At 50.1% G+C, this 17,634-nt stretch overlaps 1 protein-coding gene across 13 annotated transcripts in view; it reads left to right on the top strand.

The window, feature by feature from the left end:
• AOPEP (aminopeptidase O (putative)) overlaps positions 1 to 15,968 on the top strand; it is a 345,091-nt gene extending 329,123 nt beyond the window's left edge. For 5 of the 13 annotated variants that reach the window (XM_058695511.1, XM_058695516.1, XM_058695510.1 and 2 more), the window contains 3 exons: positions 10,233 to 10,319; positions 12,220 to 12,364; positions 15,416 to 15,968. In XM_058695511.1, coding sequence (XP_058551494.1) covers positions 10,233 to 10,319; positions 12,220 to 12,360 — 228 coding nt within the window. In that variant the 3' untranslated portion in view covers positions 12,361 to 12,364; positions 15,416 to 15,968. Of the gene's footprint in view, positions 1 to 1,424; positions 1,524 to 3,052; positions 4,005 to 10,232; positions 10,320 to 12,219; positions 12,365 to 14,780 lie in introns of those variants that run through there. The other 8 variants (XR_009251735.1, XR_009251738.1, XM_058695509.1 and 5 more) reach the window with 8 other exon arrangements.
• Positions 15,969 to 17,634: the final 1,666 nt, after the last annotated feature.

Below are 17,634 nucleotides of genomic sequence, written 5' to 3'. Positions count from 1 at the left end.
CTGGGGAAATCTTGCAATGACTAGTTTCCCCTGCTATAGTGTGATAAAGGAACTTTTCAAAAAGTGATCTACAGTGACAGAGTTGAAAGACTTTTATTTTTTAGATGAATATTCCTCTTTGTTTCTGAAGGCAGGGATTGTGTTTTATTTACCTTGAATTGTTACAGTATGTTGGGGCTGCTGAAATATGTGTTAAATGATGAAGATAAAGGAAAAAGTGAGCCACTTAATGGCATAGTCTCAGTTTTTCTTCTAAGGACCATTTAAATAAACACTTAACATCAGTTCATACTATTTATAATTTATCTGTAAATACAACAAAAAGGAAAGGAACATTTAATAGAGGGGTGGTTAGCCATAGGCTCAGCCAGACTTGATTAGAAAAGTTCCTGGTCTCTTCCTGTTCTTTGTTTTTGGCCATTTGGTGTTCAGCAGCAGGTCTTGTGGTATGGAAACTTTAAGGAGCATCATCTAATCTTGCTATGTACCTCTCCACCCCCAATCTGTACAGATTTTCTCAGCAAGATGCAGAGATTAACACATTTTCTGGGGTTACAGATAACATTGCCCTAATGCTCTTTTGGTAGAGCCCAAAACCCAGCTACAGCTCATGTCGATTTTGTCTTTAAAGGGCTCATGAGTGAAATCACTGGGGGGTTTTGTTCGTTCTTCTGGGCTCTTTATACCTCCAGTAGTTTACATATTTTTGTATTTCTGTGCTGAAATCCACACCAAAAAAGCACTGTATTGTCTGTGAACACTGCCCTTTTTTTCCCCCACAACTATAAAATGAGCCATGTTCATACATAAAGTGTCCCATAAGTGCCCTAAAATAGAGGACTCACTTTTGCCACTTTCCAGATCGCTTTTCTTCCCTCCAGTGCCTTGCCTGGACACTTTCCTTGCTCTCTAGTTCCATGGCACATCAGGAGTTGAGGTTGGGTTAGTAGCCTTTGAGCTGTCAGTACCTATGCACCACACACAGAACACAGCCTCTCCCAGGGGTGTGCAGGGAGCCTTCCCCAGGACAGCTGCTGCAGGCAGGGGGCAGTGTTCTGTGGACCCCACACAGTTTCCTGGCAGCGTGTGCCTCTCACGTGCGAATGTTTGTGCCCGTACCTGATGGCAAAGAGAAGATGATATTGGATTTAAATTGTTTAAAAATTTAAGAGTCCTCGTTTATATGCAAATGATGGCATGTGTTTTGTGTGTGTGTGTGTGTGTGTGTGTGTGTGTGTGTGTGTGTGTGAGAGAGAGAGAGAGAGAGAGAGAGAGAGAGAGAGAGAGATTTAAAGATCAGCTAAACCTTATGGGGTGGCATTGTAACTGGTTCTTCTAAGCTACTTTGTCTGCATGTTGCTGCACTGCAGCCTTGAACCACGTGGACCCATGTTCGGTAGACCAACCGTCTCGCCCCTCTGTAGGGAGAAGCAGCCCACCGTGCTGAGCACAGGCGGAGCCTGCCATCCAGGAAGCAGTAGGCCAGAGCCGGCCCTGCCCCAGCCCTGCTGTCAGGACACCAGGTAGTTCCCTCAAGAGATCCTGGGGGCACCTGGGTGGCTCAGTCAGTTGAGCTTCTGACTTCGGCTCAGGTCATGATCTCACAGTTGGTGGGTTCGAGCCCCACATCAGGCTCTGTGCTGACTGCTTGCTCAGAGCCTGGAGCCTTGCTCTGGATTCTGTGTCTTCTTCTCTCTCTGCCCCTCCCCCACTCACGCTTTGTCTCACTCTGTTTCTCAAAAACAAATAAATGTAAAAAAAATTTTTTTTAAAAAGAAGAGACCCCATAGTAGTGCCCTTTGCTGAAACAGCCTTCCCCAGTTGGGCTCTTGAGTTGCTTTTAATAACAGCTTTGAGAAATAATATAATTTATAATACATAAATATAAAATATTTATCATTTATATATTATTTATGTGTATGTTTATTATTTATATGTTATATAAATAATATAATAATTTACTCATTAAAGCAAATAGTATATCCACAGGAGAAGCAAGAAGGGTTAGAACTTGCCCGAGAGAACTCTGAATAGGGCTGCCTCCTTTATAATCCTTGATGTCTGTCATACATTTATCCTCCCTGTCACTCTCTGTGGACGTGTCCAGTGTGGGGGTCCCCACAGCCGTCTGAAGGATCTCTGTTTTGCAAGTTGCCTCAGCATGAGTTGTATTTGGCTGTAACCAGTTATGACCGGTTTTACATAACCAGAGCGTGACGGATGGTTGGTAGGAGCCCCGAGAAATTGCTGAGAGCCTCTGAGGCCTCCCATGTTGCCTTTACCCTGGGCAGAGGGATCTGCCCACCTGGCTTCGTGACGTCAAGTGCAGAAACTTTTCATTCCTTTTTGTTTCAAAAAATCGGGTAAAGACTTCAAGAGAAAAGGAGAAGTGCTAGGGATCTTGATGTGAGGGCCACACGGCTGAAGGATCTTCCATGTTTCCTCGTGAGGGAGAGCGGACGAGGTGTGTCCGGCCCCAAACAGAACGCTGGTCGAAGATGCCGTCTGTCCCGGAGTCGCTGCAGAGGCTTTCCTGCCGTTGCGCTGCTGGGCAGGCCTCTGTCACCAGCCGTGAAGCCACTTTAAAGCAAAGTTAAATCTAATTTCAGACACAAATGGAAAAAGCAGTTTCATTTATTGCTGTGTTAGACTTATTAACTCCCAAAAGCCATGGGCCTTGGTCTTTCTGTTTACAGATATAAAATGGAACTCTAAATGAGGTTTAATGGGCTTCCCAGATCATGTTCCCCAGACGGACTTTTTCCCCTTTAACAGTCAATTTTGAAATCAAAAGGACTGAGAAGAAAGGGGAGTACTTCCTGTCATAAATAGGATGGGTGGTATTCTTCACAGCGTTTTACAGCTTCTAACTGTGCCTTATAATTCCAAAGTCGCTGGGAAGCATTTGAGTCTTTAATAGTGATTCATTCATTCAGAACCGTTTATCAAGCGTGTACTGTGTGCCAGGCACTGAGATGAGGCCTTCAGGTCATCTTTAGATGACCTGAAGGCACCCAGGCCCCTGCTCTCACTGAGCTTGTACACTGCACAGGCAAACAAGGAGACGCAACCTGTTCCATGAGGCACAACACCGAGTGGCCAGTGGTGGTGGAGTGCTGATGAACTTGGGCCACAGAGGCAAGGTCAGGGATGCACATGTACAAGATCCAAAGAGCAAACAGGTGTGCTGGGAAGAGTGGGACCACAGCAGGGCCGTCTAGTGTCACAGCAGAAGTCTTTGTCCCCTCCCCTCCTGTGTGCTGGCCCCTCACAGCCTGCTTGTTAAAAAGCCATAGTCTCTTAACATACTTTGGGACTTTCTGGGACACACTGAGACTTTACATTAGCAGGGGAGCATTCCCTGCCGTTGTTTTTAAGTGATGGTGTGCGGGCTGCACTCAGCGAGCAAACCCAATGGTGGCAGGTAGGGAAAAGGAGAAATGCAGAATACTATATCCATGTTGAATGCTGCTGTTAAGATCAGAAATGAATTTGGCTGAATGGCTAGAATTTCATGTTCATTGGGTTCTCCATTTGTGCAAACTTAATGTGTTTATAATTTTTAAACATTTAAAGATAAAGCAAGGGAAGCAGCTGCCTACAGGAGCCATAGGTGCCTGCTCAGGCTTGGATGTTGACGTGCATCAAACCAAACCCTGGCTCCCAAACCACAGCAACAGAAGCAACATGGTTGACTCTCTCTCTCACCTTGACTGATGTATGGTGTTGGTGACACAGTGGCTATCAGAGCCAAGTCTAAGGGTATTAGCCAAGTTACTGGAACTAATCTCTTACATATACAGCAGTCTCTGCTCATTCTGTGTGATTCCATTTATTTTTCAGGCACAGTAACTCCTCTGTGAGACTCTGTTTTTCAAACTCTGCCTGCAAGGCCCCACAGTTTACTGTTTAATTTAAAGGTGTTTCCTACCTGACACAGAGGTTCAGACTGCTTGAAGAACCACTTAAATTCTTTTCTCAAACTGGTCTTTAGGAGGTTCCAGAGTACACCTTTTTTTTTTTCTTTTTTCTTTTCTTTTTTTTTTTTGAGAGAGAGGGAGAGAGAAGAACATGCACGTGCAAGAGGCGCAGAGAGGGCAGAGAGCGAGAATCCCAAGCAGGCTCCTACTGTCAGCACAGAGCCTGACACAGGGCTCAATCCCAAGAACCGTCAGATCATGAGCTGAGCTGAAATCAAGTCAGACACTCACCTGAGTCACCCAGGTGCCCCAGAGTACACTTTTAATAAAAGTTAGAAAAACTACGTTTAAGAAAAGTTTAAAAATCACTTCAGAAAATTAGTCTGTTAGATAGTAAGCAGGCTGTCAGGGAGCATTCCCATAGACGAGTTTTTTGTTCTTTGAAATTAGCTTCATGGAAAACACTCAAATTGAAGTAAGAAAAGAAAGAAAATTAGGTAAAAGCTGTAAAAGAGCCTTGGGAATTGTGAAGCGTTAGCAAGCATGGGATCTGGGGTGTGTGGTGATTCACAGAGGGGAGCCCCGGCAGTGTGGGGAGACGAGCGAGCTGGTTGAGGGGGTCACTCTTCCTAAAGACCTCATTTCCTCAGTGTCCGGTCACTCACCCATGCGTGATGCCTAACCATCCACATTTGTGCTGGGCCCACCAGCTCAAGAGACGCTCTATTTCAGAAGGAGTTTAACTCAGGCAAAATGGGACTCAGAAGCCCCACATTCAGGAACATCCTAGATTTCCGGGCAGGACCGGCTGAAGCAGGCCTGAGCCAGCTCACGAGGACCTCCCAGCTCTGTGTTCTGTGACATGGTGCAGGTAGATTTGGAGGTTGAACATTTTACCAGCACACTCAGACCTTTCCTCACTCCAGGGGCCTGGGGTTTGGGCTTCCTTCCGTCCTAGAGCAGGTGACCAGTCTGTAGCATGTAGCCATGCCAACTCAGCCCACCCTGTTTTTGTAAATAAAGCTTTATCTGAAGATAGCAGATCTCACACCATGTATTTACATACTGTCCAGGCTGCTGTGGCAGTACAATGGCAGATGGGCTTTGAAAAGCCAAGAAACACTCACCCTCTGGCCCTTGACAGGAAAAATTTGCCAACTCTTGTTCAGAGTTCAATACAAAACTGGTTCCGGATGCATGAAAATTGTCAGGTTGAAAAGAGATTGGGGTTGTGGGGGGTGGGCTTCTTCTCCAGCAACCTCTCTTTGCTGTTTCCAGGAGAGAATAATTACATGAGAGGGAGCACCAGCACGTCCTAACAAAGGTCATGGTCATATCACAGGGAGGCCCCACTGGGTCATGGGACTTGTCCCCTTGAGTCTGAGACATGGATTGGGAATACAAATGACCCTGTGAGGCAGGTGCCAATTTTTGGGCACTGCTGGAAATCAGGGGAGCAGGCCAGAAGCAGTTCAGCTTGGCCAAGCCCTTTGGGTAGTAATAACTTTCTTGAAATGGCAGAAATGCCAGGGGGTTGGGGCACAGCTGAGGGTTTTGTTTTCACAGGTGGTTTGGGAAACTCCCAGGTGCCTGGCCCTTGGGTGTACTTCCGGCAGGACTGAAGAGCCAGCTTCCCTGGGCCTCTCGGCCGCTCCCTGGTGGTGCCCCTGCTGCTTCTCCCAGGGGGAGTCTCAGACTCCTGAATCCCCTCCCCAGCCCACCCGAGAGAGCCCAGCCCTCTCACACACCTGCCTTCCCTCACACACCATCCAGGCTGCCCTCTCTACCTTCAGCACAGGCGCCTTGCTCTGTCATTTCACCAGGTAACAAACACTTCCTTGGAAATGATACTCCCAAGATTTCATAATTTCAATAAATAACAGAACTTCTGAAGTAGAAAAAGCCAGACACTGGCACTCCAGCTAAAGTGACAGTATATGGGACTCTTCGCTACTCACAGTGGGTGACCTCATTTTCACAATAGCTCAGAGGGGACGCACACTTACAACCCACCCACCCCCACCCCCCACCCCGGGGAGCAGGGCCAAGCTGATGGAGCTGCTCAGTGGCAGACCTGGGTCTCCAGCCTGGGGCCTCAGGCTCTGTGACTCAGGGCCCAGTGGGTCATGAAATCAATTGAGTACCAACTAGCATAAAGAAGAACAAAATACCTGAGTAGGGGAAAGGATTAAGAAAAGAACCATGTTTCTGTCTATGTGCACGTATATCCACATGTATACACATCACATGCAGGGGACTGTTTGGACATCCAGGCCGCATGTCTACCACGTCCCCCAAGGCTCAGGCCTGTTGCCACAGACACAGCCCATCCTCTTGGAGAAGTCCCTGCTGAGGTTCAGGGATCCACCATCCTGGAGCAGTTATGTGGATTATTGGAGGGTTTTCATTCTCTGTCACCAAAAGTGGGTCTGATGAATCTGCTTCTGCACACCTACCCTTCATTGTCCCCCCCCCCCCCCCCAACTCCCAATTCTAAAACCTCCCCATCTGGACCCAACCCCAAAGGACCAGTCACGTTGTTTTGGCACTCTGGGGAGAGCAATGATGTCTGTGCACTCATCGTTGTTCGTGGGGGCTTTGGAAACCTGGAAACTTCTGGAATCCATTTCCATTGGTGCAGATTAGCATGTGTTTTAAAACCCACCTGTGCACTGAAGCATCCACATCATTTTTCTGTTCAGAGTGTCCTTGGAGCAGAACTCTAGAAAGCAGATTTTCAGACTAATTTTTATCAGACCAAAGTATTTGTGGGCACACAACCGTATATGCATGTCTGTCTACCACAACTTCATTGCGACATTTCAGGAAGAACCAGGAACCTAAGTTCTCTTTTTCCATATCCTCCGTCAGTCCCGTGCCACATGCTCTGCTAAGTGCTCCGTGTGTGTGCTGGGAACCCCCTGTGTGGCCGTTGTGGGGTGTGCCTGCTTGTCCCGGCACTGGTAGGGGAGGTGGGCCAGGACCCATCCTGAACATGCAACGGTGGGGAGGTAGACACGTCCCTGGAAACAAGGCCTCCGGTACCCTCCCACACACACTAGGTCCCAGGCAGCCGGAGAGAGGGCACGGGCACTCAAGGTCCCTGGGACTCCCCTCTTTGCTGCCGTGGGCAGCTCTGTCCCTTTTCTCATTCTCTTCAGGTTCTTGGCCTTTCCTTCCCTCCCCACGTGGTCCTCACCCCTACTTCTCCATCCGGCCTGATCACATTGACCAGTGTTCGGGGCTAACCTGTTGGCTGACTCCGGGTTTTCAGGTGCTTCCTATAGGGCAGGACTGGGAGTGATGTGAATTTGAGTCTAGTTCAAAAGGTCATTAAAAGTTTTCATCTCTATCAGCATAACTGCGGTGTAATAAAACGTGACTCTTTGAAGTGTAATCTGGTCAGTGTTGGCGTGTGTGTGCACCTGCAACATTGGAACTAAATGAGCAGAGTCGAGAAGCCACAGGTGCTGTGGGAGGGCTGCTGGGCCCACACTGTCATGTACATACACGATGTTTATTTTTCATCTCATGGAGGAAGTTAAAAGTCCAGGTGACCACTACCCCCATTAATAAATTAATTAGAAATAAGAGCAAATGTACAGGATGGACAGCTCTCTCCTCAGAGACCTGTTTGAAATTCTCTGGCTCTGGCTCCGCAGCATGGAGAACCTCACTTTCCCCATTTCCAGAGGGGGCAGGAACTTAGTACGAGTATGTGACAGCCTCTGTCAAGGACTGTTCAAGTTTCTCAGTGATCTGGAGAAGGACTATTCTGGCAGTGCCCACTATGGAAATAATTGCTAGGAAAAATTAAGACAGGTGTGACTTTGCTGCCAGCTTTTCAGCAAGACCCCATTACGTGTGGTGGCAAGTGGCCATGCAAATTGGGTCCTCAAGTTTAGGGGATAAAAAGTGAGGGTTTTCTTTGTCAGCGAAATACGAAGAGAGGTAAAAACCCTCTGCGCAAGCAAGAAATGTGTCAGGCCCTTAGCCTCACACAGCATGTCTGTGATGTCTTTTAAACATCCTGTCACTGAAATATTGAGATGCACTGAGTTCTTTTGTAAAGAAAAGGCTTGTTGTTTTTTCTGCTCTTAGAGGGGAGGGGAAGGGAGCCTGAGCTGTGCTTCCTGGATGCCATGTTGGCCCTCAGGGGTCAGAAGACTAGATCGCTTATTAATCGTGACAATAAACCCTTTTTAACAGTAAGAGAAGTGGCAATACTGACTTCATGTTGGTGTGAAGGAGCCTCCACTTGGGGCTCCTGGACCTTCACCCGGTGTGGTGGGACCACCCCACCTTCCGCCAGCCTGGCGGGTCTTACTTTGCCAGGAAATAGGCCCTTGTTTAGGCCTTGTTATCTCTGTGTAGATTGGGAAAGGAGAGCACGGGAAGAGGAAATGAGAGGCTGAACCCTCCATTTCAAAATCAGGTCTAAAAAATATAGCCTCCCCAGGTGTTAGAGTGCAGAGAGGTATGGTGTGGGCACGTCACACACACCTAGGCGGTCAGGTCAGAGCACTTGGAAAGCCGACGGAGCTCTCCATCACCCCACCAAAAGCTGGTGCAAGCCTTCCAGTGTGCAGGTGTGAGAGGGGATTGCTCTTCCCCAGGGGGCATCCCACCAGGCCACACCGACTTGCCGGTCCTTCTCCTGACCTTGGGGAGCTGGCCCCCACTTTCACCAAGCTCTCAAGATATGGCCAGTGGTATTTGAGGTGTTTAGGTTACCGTGATAGGGAGAAAACGGGGGGGGGGGGGGGAGGGGGTGGCGTCTAAGGGTGCTGGTCAGGTGCTCTCCGGGGCTCAGCCTGTGGTACTCGAACCAGAGTGTGGGAGCAGGGGTCTGGTGGTTCTGGTGGCTTCTGATTACTGTAATGGGACAAGCTGGCTTCTTGGAGCTCTGTTCAGTTGTCTTTTTTGTGAGACCGTTTTAGGGGGTGCCCTTCATGGTCTGTTCATTTCTATTGGCTGTATAGGAAAGAACATTCTGTGGAAGATGGAAAGATTGCCAAGACCAGTGCAGTCCAACCTCTTCCCATTTCTTGTGATGCTCTGAGGCCATTAGCTCATTTCCATGCGCCTCTGAAATTCCTTCACAGATGTAAATTCACTGCCCACAAGCAAAAAGCAGCACCACCAGATCCCCCGAGTTAACACCCAGTCTTGGAGAGGACTGTAGCCCAGGGGAAGGATTCTTCCCAGAAGATTTGTTTCTTCATACTTACTTGTTTGTGTGCAAATCTATTTATAGTAGATTAAAGGAGAGATCCGGCCAGCAGTGGGTAATGATATAATTTACAGGGGCCCCAGTCAGAATGTTGAAATTGCTTACATTATCCCGTTGCCACAAATGGATTCTATGCAGGGTCTCCCTTTTTCAAAGACAACGAAAACAAAGAGGGAAGGAAGGAAGTTAGGTGCTTGTAATCACTTCCATGTATGGCTGATGTTGAGCCAGGAATGGAATAGAAAGTGGTGAACTCCTCACTAGGGATAATTGAGAGGGCTTTGAGGCATTGGCCTGCAACTAGATTCTGAAAACCAAATTCGGGTAGACTCTCCAGCTAAAGAATGTGCCAGCAGTGCCAAGAGCTGGCTGGGGCTCTGCCTGCATCAGCAGAGCTAGCTAGTGCTGGGACTAGACCCCCATATTGTCTGTAGGGGCTGGAGCTCCTGGCAAGTGCATTCTGGTAAACCTTTAGTCAAGTGGATCTGGACTGAACGGCGCCCACATTTAGCTCGTTCATTGGCGGCAGGCTGCACAGACCTGCAGCACAGTGCCCTGCTCTCCTTCCTGTCCCCGGGTGCCCTCCCCAAATGCTGCAGAGGTGAGCTGTGCATCTTCTCGGGAATGTGGAGAGCAGTGTCTTCCTGAATTTACCTTGTTTATTGCTAACAGTCAGCAGCATTGAACCAGATTGGTTATTGCAGGAAATTAAGCAGTTGCAGTTTTAAAGGGAACCTTCACTAGTGGCACGCTGGAGGACAGAGCAGTCACCTGGCTGGGATGTGCACTTCGTTTCCCACTTATGTTTTGCATTTATCTGTTTTGTCTTGCAGAATTGCACTTAAAAACATCAAAACACCTAACTAAAACGTGTATTTTGCTCTCCTAAAATTGACAGCCTTCCAGTGAGGGACATGGTTCCTTTCTTTGCAAAAGAAATTAAACTAAAATGAGATTTGGAACGAAGTATCATTAATATTCTTGAGAGTGTAACTTTTGCTAATACAAATTCTGTCATTAAGATAGACTAAGGAAACCCACCAGCTTGTTGCTTACTGGATTTTCTCTCCTTCCTTAAGGTTCGCCATCGGTGGTGTGAACTCATCATAAAGCATAAATACACAAAAGCGTACAAAGATGTGGAGAGATTCCTCCAGGAGGATCAGGTAATTCTTTTAATTACCTGGGAATTCTTTTAATGCTGTCTCCTGACTGTCCAGTGCATTTACTAACACAGGGACCCAGGTCATTAACATCTTTTTCATCACAAATACTTAAGCATTTTCCAAAGATTTTTAAGAAGTAGGTAGGAGCTTACCTAACACATTTTGGAGCTGATTCCCCATCTCCCCCCACTTTGTCCCTCTAAAGCATGAATTACACCTCTTAAAAGCTTTGGTGGTTTGACCCAGCTGTGGACCACTGTCATTACTAAATGACACACATGCAGACCTCACAGCATCCCCAAATCTCAGGTCAGGCCATGGCTTAGCTGTCACGGTGTGTGTTCGTGTCTTTAGCGGCTCTTATTTAAAGTATGCGTGGACATGAGACTAGTCAGGGAGAGCCGGCCTGGCTAGGACAGTCTGGTCTATACCTGTACCAGCCACACCCTGCCACACCTCACTGTTCACCAGGGGAAGGCAGTCACCTTCCAAGGAGCCTGCAGGAAACATGTATGCGCATGAACGTGTTGGGGGGTGTCTGCCTTGCGTCCTCTGCACCACCCACGTCTGCCCCGCACGGCCGTGCATGGTGATGTGTGTTCTGTGGGTTCTGTCAGCTGCTGGAAGGCAGCCTGCAGCTGGTTGCTCTTAGCGTGACCATTGTGAGCGAGCTTTCCGCCGGGTACTGTGGGCTGAGAGAATGGAGCCATGCTTCAGTGGGGGTGGGGCAAACAAAGGGACTTTTGATAGGGCCTGAGTATGGGGGGCAGCCGGCAAGTAAGGGCTCGTTCTTCCCACAAAGAAAAGTACATGACTTTGTATCAGGAGAAATGTCACATTTGCACAGTTGGAGCAGAGGTGTTTGGAAACACAGACAACAAAGACAAAATATAAGAGCAACTTAAGGTCTGTTCTGAAAACCAGAAGTAACTCCTTTTTAGAGCCAAGACCGTTGCCAAATAAGGATGACCATAACTCAGCTTTTTAAGGAAAGGATTTTTGAGCCCCATACTACCAAATTTTTATCTTGTGCTAAAAGGATCTTTTGAGATCCGCCCTCTAATTTGCTCCAACAGAATGTAACCCGTGGCATAAGTAAGCTTGGAATCAGAGAAAAGGCAGAACCAAAGGGTTCTTTTGGTCTTCCAGAACCTAACTGGCTGTTTGTAAAACTGTAGGAAAAATGCAGATGTGCATGTCTGTGGACCATTGTCAGTACCAAATGACTCACAGCATCCCCAAGTCTTGGGTCAGGCCGTGGCTTAGCTGTCACAGTATGTGTCCATGTCTTCAGTGGCTCTAATTTAAAGTATGTGTGGAGAACATTGTTTTGGGAACTGAAGAGGCGGTGTTTGCTGCCACGGCAGGGATGGTTGAGGGGCTCTGTCGGGCTGGGCTGACGCAGTGGACATATTTCCCTGGGTGGGGTGACGTTCTCCCTGCCGTGGTGCCATGTGACGTGCTGGTCTTCATTCCCCAGCCGCGCCTCAGGGCGTACTTCCCTGAGAGAGGTCCTGCAACCCTGTGACACGCACACCACGCCTCGGAGGCCACTTTCAGCCACGCATGTTTCCGTGGTGGGCATTGTGGGGACCTCCCTGACTCTCCCTGGTGATACCGACACAGTCATCCCTGGAGAAATGCTCATGCGTCATTCTGTCACCGATTAGATTGCCACCACAGTCCTGTTGATGGAATTGATTGTTAAGAATTCCAGGGGGCTTCAGTGTGAACAAGAAAGTGAAGGGATCGAAAACTGTTGGCTTCAGGAGGACAGCCACTCGGCCGTCTTCTCTAGGGTCTTTGTAGTTTCCACACGGGCAAGTGTGTGTTCCAGCAGCGCAGACCGTGTGCGTGTGGACGTGTCATTTCTTTCCCTTCCGTGCTCTGTGCCCCACAGGCCATGGGCATCTACCTCTACGGGGAGCTGATGGTGAGCGAGGACTCCCGGCAGCAGCAGGTCGCCCGCCGCTGCTTCGAGCTGACCAAGGAGCAGATGGACAGATCCTCAGCCCAGGTGGTGGCCGAGATGTTATTCTGAAGAGGTGATTCTCTCTCTTCCCATTCTCCACTGTTCGGTTCTAACCAGAGATTCCTCGTAGGAGCCACGTGAGTCGATAAGGAGGCGCTGAGCCACGGTCCTCCACTCCTCAGTGGCTGGTGGCCTGGGAGTGCAGGCAGAACTCACGCTAGGCTGGCCAGGTTGGCCCCAGGAGCAGAGGCTGCCCACCCCGGCGGAATCACTTCCCTGGGCACTGCTTTGGCCACTTTAGGTTTTGTTACTTGTAGGGACAAAAACGCAGGAGAGCATTTGGAATAGGTTTGGACGGTGGAAGCACTGATCCAGTCTTCTGGTGAGGGCTCACACGGGAGCACGTTGCTGGGTTACCCCGAACCTTGAGCTCCGTGCAGGCGTCTGGGTCCATCCCCAGCCCACCATCTGTATGAGAACATGAGGGGTCTGACCAACTTGAGGGCATCCTGCCAAGGTGTGCCATGTGCTCTTCGACCCCGCTGTGCCTGGTTTATTTCTCACCTCATGTTGGAGTGGAATCTCCTCCTGGTCTACGCTGCAGTGCAAGTCCTAAGTTATTTAAGCTGCTTCCTGTTAATTGTCTTGGAATTGACCTATTAGATGTACATTCTAGGAGTGTTTAACTGTGGGTTTCTGCATTTCACAAGTCACGTAGCAGGGGTATGTGCAGCTTTGTTAAGTACAGCTGTGGGGCTGTGGGTGTATTGTCATTTGTTACCTTCTCAGTGTTTCTTCACGGTTTCACATGATGTAATGGGGCCCGTCTAATTCTGTCTTTTTTTAAACTTCACATCAGATCTCAAGCATTTTTCATGTTCTACAGCTTATCGACAGGTAGAATTCTTAATGGTTATGTAATATTTTATGTTGGTATTCGTAACCCAGTGTCAGATTTTGTTTGCTTCTGATGTTTTGCTGTATATTAAGACCATTTCTAACATGTGTTAGTGTCTTAGTTATTTGAAAGAACTCTGATATGAAGGGGAGAAAAGGGATTTTTAAAGTAGGATCCTCTTTTTCCATAAGAGTGCAGGAACCACATTTCCCAGGAAACAGAGTAGTGGAAATGATTGCCATGGCTGTGTGTCCTGTATAGCTGGACCCACACCCTTTCCTTGGTGGCTTCGGGTCCTTCAGGGCCGGGCCAGTTGAGAGGGACCGGTTCCCTTGCGGTGGGCCCCCTGTAGTAAGAGTATAGATCATATTTCTCTTTAGATTTTTGTTTTCATGGAGAGTTTGGGGTTCTTGAAGACTGAAACACAGTGGGGCGGGCTGTTCGGCCCACTGTCCCCTGTTCCAGCTTGTGGAGAACCACAGCGGGCACCATGGCTCTCCGTTCCTCCTCGTGAGTTTTCGGGGAGGTGGTCACGAGTCGGCTCCTTCCTGGGAACTCTTCCCGTTCCTGCCCCTTGTGGGTGAACGTCGGGGCCCCGTGCGTGCCTCGCCCCTCGGCTGTCCCTCAGCGACGACGGCACCGGCCGGCCCCGAGGGTGCAGACGGCAAACCGCGCAAGGGCAGCCGCTCCTTGCCTTTTTAATTTTGTGCTCCAAGGCTGCACAGAGCCCTTTCAATTTAAGACACTGGGCCTCTGGGACGCCAGGTAAACGCGCAACAAGGCGAAGTCAAGGCCACGCGGGAGCGGGCGGAGCGGTGTCGGCGCCTGGTGCGTGAGGAAGCCAGCGCGTGCGTGCGGGCTGTGAGCAGGCGCGGCGCTGCTCCGAGTGCTCTGGCTGCTTGGGTTCCTGGCATGCTGATTTGTGACTTCAGATTAAAATCACATTGCCAGGGATTACCACGCAACCACGACCTTGGCTGCTCCTCCGGAAGCCATAGCTCTCTCTCTCTGCAGTTCGGAGAACACGCTCATCTTGTAGCTCTTCTCCAGAAACGGAAGAAGCCGACAGCTGTGGAAGATGCTCGCCGGGCCCCCCCAGTGTGCCCAGCCGACGACCTCTCTGACGAGGTGCAGAGCTTAGCTGATTGGTGAACAGTGACTGGTTTCCGCTTTGTTCACAGTGGCTAAGTTCTGCACCTGAAGAGAAGGTGAGATGGGGACAGTTAAGTTGGAGCTGCTGGGGCAGAGGCCGCCGCCGGGTGGTCCGCTCAGGCACCGGGCGCCGCTCCGGACGAGGCGACACCCGCGTGGCTCCGAGGATGCAGTTTCTCCTGTCGTGAATGCATGAGTGTACCGAAAGTCTGTGGGAATATCAGTCCACTGATTAGACACCTGTCTGAACGGTCAAATGTATTGAAAGCTGCAAAAATTCTTCTTACATACAAACTAAAGCTAAATGCGCCGGCAAAAAGTCCAGTCAAAACTGTCAGCAGTTGGTTGCATGTGAGTAGGGCTGTTGCTTTCAGAGGAGACCCCTGGTTGCGGTCTCCCCCTCCTCCCGAGCATGGTAACCTCTCTTTTGTGTTCGCAGCCCCGCAGGCCGGCGCAGGAGCTCCCAGCTGAGGCACTGCTTCCGGGCTGTCGATTGGACCCGCCCTCCGGTGCCTACTGAGCTGATATCAGTTCTCATTTTACACACTGGCTCAGTTCAGCAGGAACAGGAGTCGAGCCCTAGAGCAAAAAGCCTTCCTGTGTGTAAGTGCCCGGAGGCTCCGGAGCTGGGACTGCGCTCACCGAAGACCGCGCGCCTGGACCCCCGGCAGCGGCGGCGCCCGTCTGTATGTGGCCCTGGGGTGTGGATGTTGGTGGCATCGTAGTGATACGTTGACACGCAGGGGACGAGGGGACGGGCTTCCACTCCTAAAGGCAGAACGCGGTTAGCGCTTCACGGGACCCAGGCCGCGCTGCCTCCTTGTGAGCTCGCTGGGTTCAGGCTGCGGAAGCAGGTGCAAGGAATGGGGCCCGGGTTACGGTCGCTGGCTTTCACAGCCGTGTGTGAGCAGTGCGGCTGTGAACCCCACTGTGGGGTCGTGAGGTGCGGTGGGTTTCATCCCATCCTCTCAGTCTTGTCTCCAAAGTGGAGAGCGAAGGCACACAGCGGTACTGGTTTACAAGAATTCTTCCGTTGTTACCAGGCTGTAAATTTTATTGCTGTTTCCTTTGCAGGAAAGATCACAGCGAGATTCTTTTTCATGCATCTACTCCTAGCCCTGGTGGGACCGGGATCGCATTGACCCTGGACATCAAAGGAAGGGTATTGGGGCTGCTAAAGCCATCAGCCAGCAGCGTCCAGGCCTTGGTGCTTCTCTTTCCAGAGGCTGCTGTCCCTGGAGTTCACAGACCGCGTGGTGCCTTTGTCCCCCGTCCTGAACTTGCCACCCCAAGACACGCAATCTGAATTGGATCTCTTCTGTGAGGTCAAGGCAGTTCTTTCACACAAACGATGAAAGCTGTCTGAGAAAAAATCAGAAAAACTGCTGAACTTGTTGCATGGATCCTCTCAGCATATGGCTGCACTGGATGTTTTTTAGAATTCCAGGAAGTCAGAGATTCTGTATACTGGGATCAGTGAACACCATTTGGTATTCTTCTCTGGGTCATTTCAGAAAGATCCTACAGGATTGTCTTGATTGCTAGGTCTTGTTCTTTAGCTATTTCTGAAAGGGCAGGGTAAGAATCCAAGATGTGTTCATAATAAAACATGATTGCTGTTTTTGTATTCCTGCGTGCTTCTGAATTTCATACTTTTTATTATTATTTTTTAATACTGTTTAAAAAGAAAAATGACGTTACCCCAGGGGTATTCTCTGCAACCTGATACCGTCCCTCCTGTCCACCGGTTGGTCTGTCACCCTCCCAGGTGGCCATGGGAGCGTGAAGGGTATGCTCCTGCTCTGATGGTGCACACGTGCGCACACGCACACAGAAACCAAGCTTCCAGGCGCTGTTCTGGAGGGAGGGTGGTGTGAAACCGCGGGAAGCCCTAGTGGTTGGTACCATCCCGAGATTGTGCCAGAGCCCGAGCTGGACGAGAGCAGCCTCAAGCGCGGCTCCAGGCTGTGTTCACCCGGCTCTGCATCGGGCTTGTGGGAGGAAGCGTGGTTTTAACACATTCTTTCATTAAAAGCTCTTGGTCTCCAGAATTCTTTTAACGGTGACTGTTACTCTAGAAGGTTTCCTGGGGGTTTGCTCTTCTCTGTTACATGAGTTGCATATGATTGTATGTGCTTTGTTAGCCATAGTGGTACAAGATTCAAATTTTGGGGGCCCCCTGGGTGGTTCACTCGATTGAGCACCTGGCTCTTGAGTTCAGCTCAGGATCCCGGGGCCATAGGATCAAGCCCCTTGTCGGGCTCCACGCTGAGTGTAGAGCCTGCTTAAGATTCTCTCTCTCTCTTTCTCTCCCTCTCTCTCTCCCCCCCCCCCCCCCCCGCTTGCGTGTTCTCTCCCTCAAAAAAGATTTTTATTTGTGAATTTGAATAAATGCAAGAACGCTGCTTCCTGGGAAGCGTTGGGATAAATGACACTGTCTCCCTCTGGTCTGTGTGAGTGTTCAGCCGTCTCGGGTGGAGCGGGAAGGGACCCAGAGGCACCGACAGCGCTTGCCCACCTGGCTGTGTGCACACAGCCACTCACTACCTCCTCGTGGGCTGTGGGCAACCAGCCGGCCCAGTGCTTAGCCTCTTCTTGTGAAAGCCTCCTTTGTCCTTAGAAACCACTGAGGCAAAGCTGAGCTACCGCACGCACGGGATTTTGCACCAAGACAGCTAATTGCCTTGCTCCCGTGATCCCAAGTCCTCTGGGGTCATCTGAACTGACGCCCCCAGTCACGGCTTCGGCTGAGTCCCGTGGGTTGTTTGCCTTCTCGGCTTGCAGACGCGGGCATCCTTACCTGTGTCGGGTGTGGTCCCCACAGGGACCACAGGGAAGGTGAGGGAGGAAGAGTGAGTGGGCCTCCACGGAGACCTCCTGTTGGTGTTCCGACCACACCCCGTTATCCACCCCTTCCGAGTTTCTTCAGAATCTCGAACAGGTTTTCCTAGCTTGCACCTCAGCATCTCCTAAGAGGACGGCAGCGAGGGTGCAGAGGAGGAGTCCGTGGCCAGAGCCTGGCGGGGCTGCTGGATTGCAGAGTGGCCGCCGTCAGCCAGGAGGCAGGTCTCTAAGGCCGGCATGCTACTTTTTTAAATGTTTCATCTGCTTGCAGAAAAAAGCTTCACGCTGGTAACCGTGGCGGGTCACCTAGGGCGTGTAGTAGGATTTGAGTTAGAAAGCACCCTGCCCTCCCCGGGCTGCTTTTTTTCACATGACCACGTGGCACCTCCCAAGAGTGGCCTCGGTCCAGGCCGGAGAATTCACAGAAGACCCAGGAGCCCTGGGGACAG

Source organism: Neofelis nebulosa, chromosome 12 (genome assembly GCF_028018385.1).
Source record: "Neofelis nebulosa isolate mNeoNeb1 chromosome 12, mNeoNeb1.pri, whole genome shotgun sequence".
NCBI classification, from domain to species: domain Eukaryota; kingdom Metazoa; phylum Chordata; class Mammalia; order Carnivora; family Felidae; genus Neofelis; species Neofelis nebulosa.
This window is presented reverse-complemented; position numbering and strand designations above follow the sequence as displayed.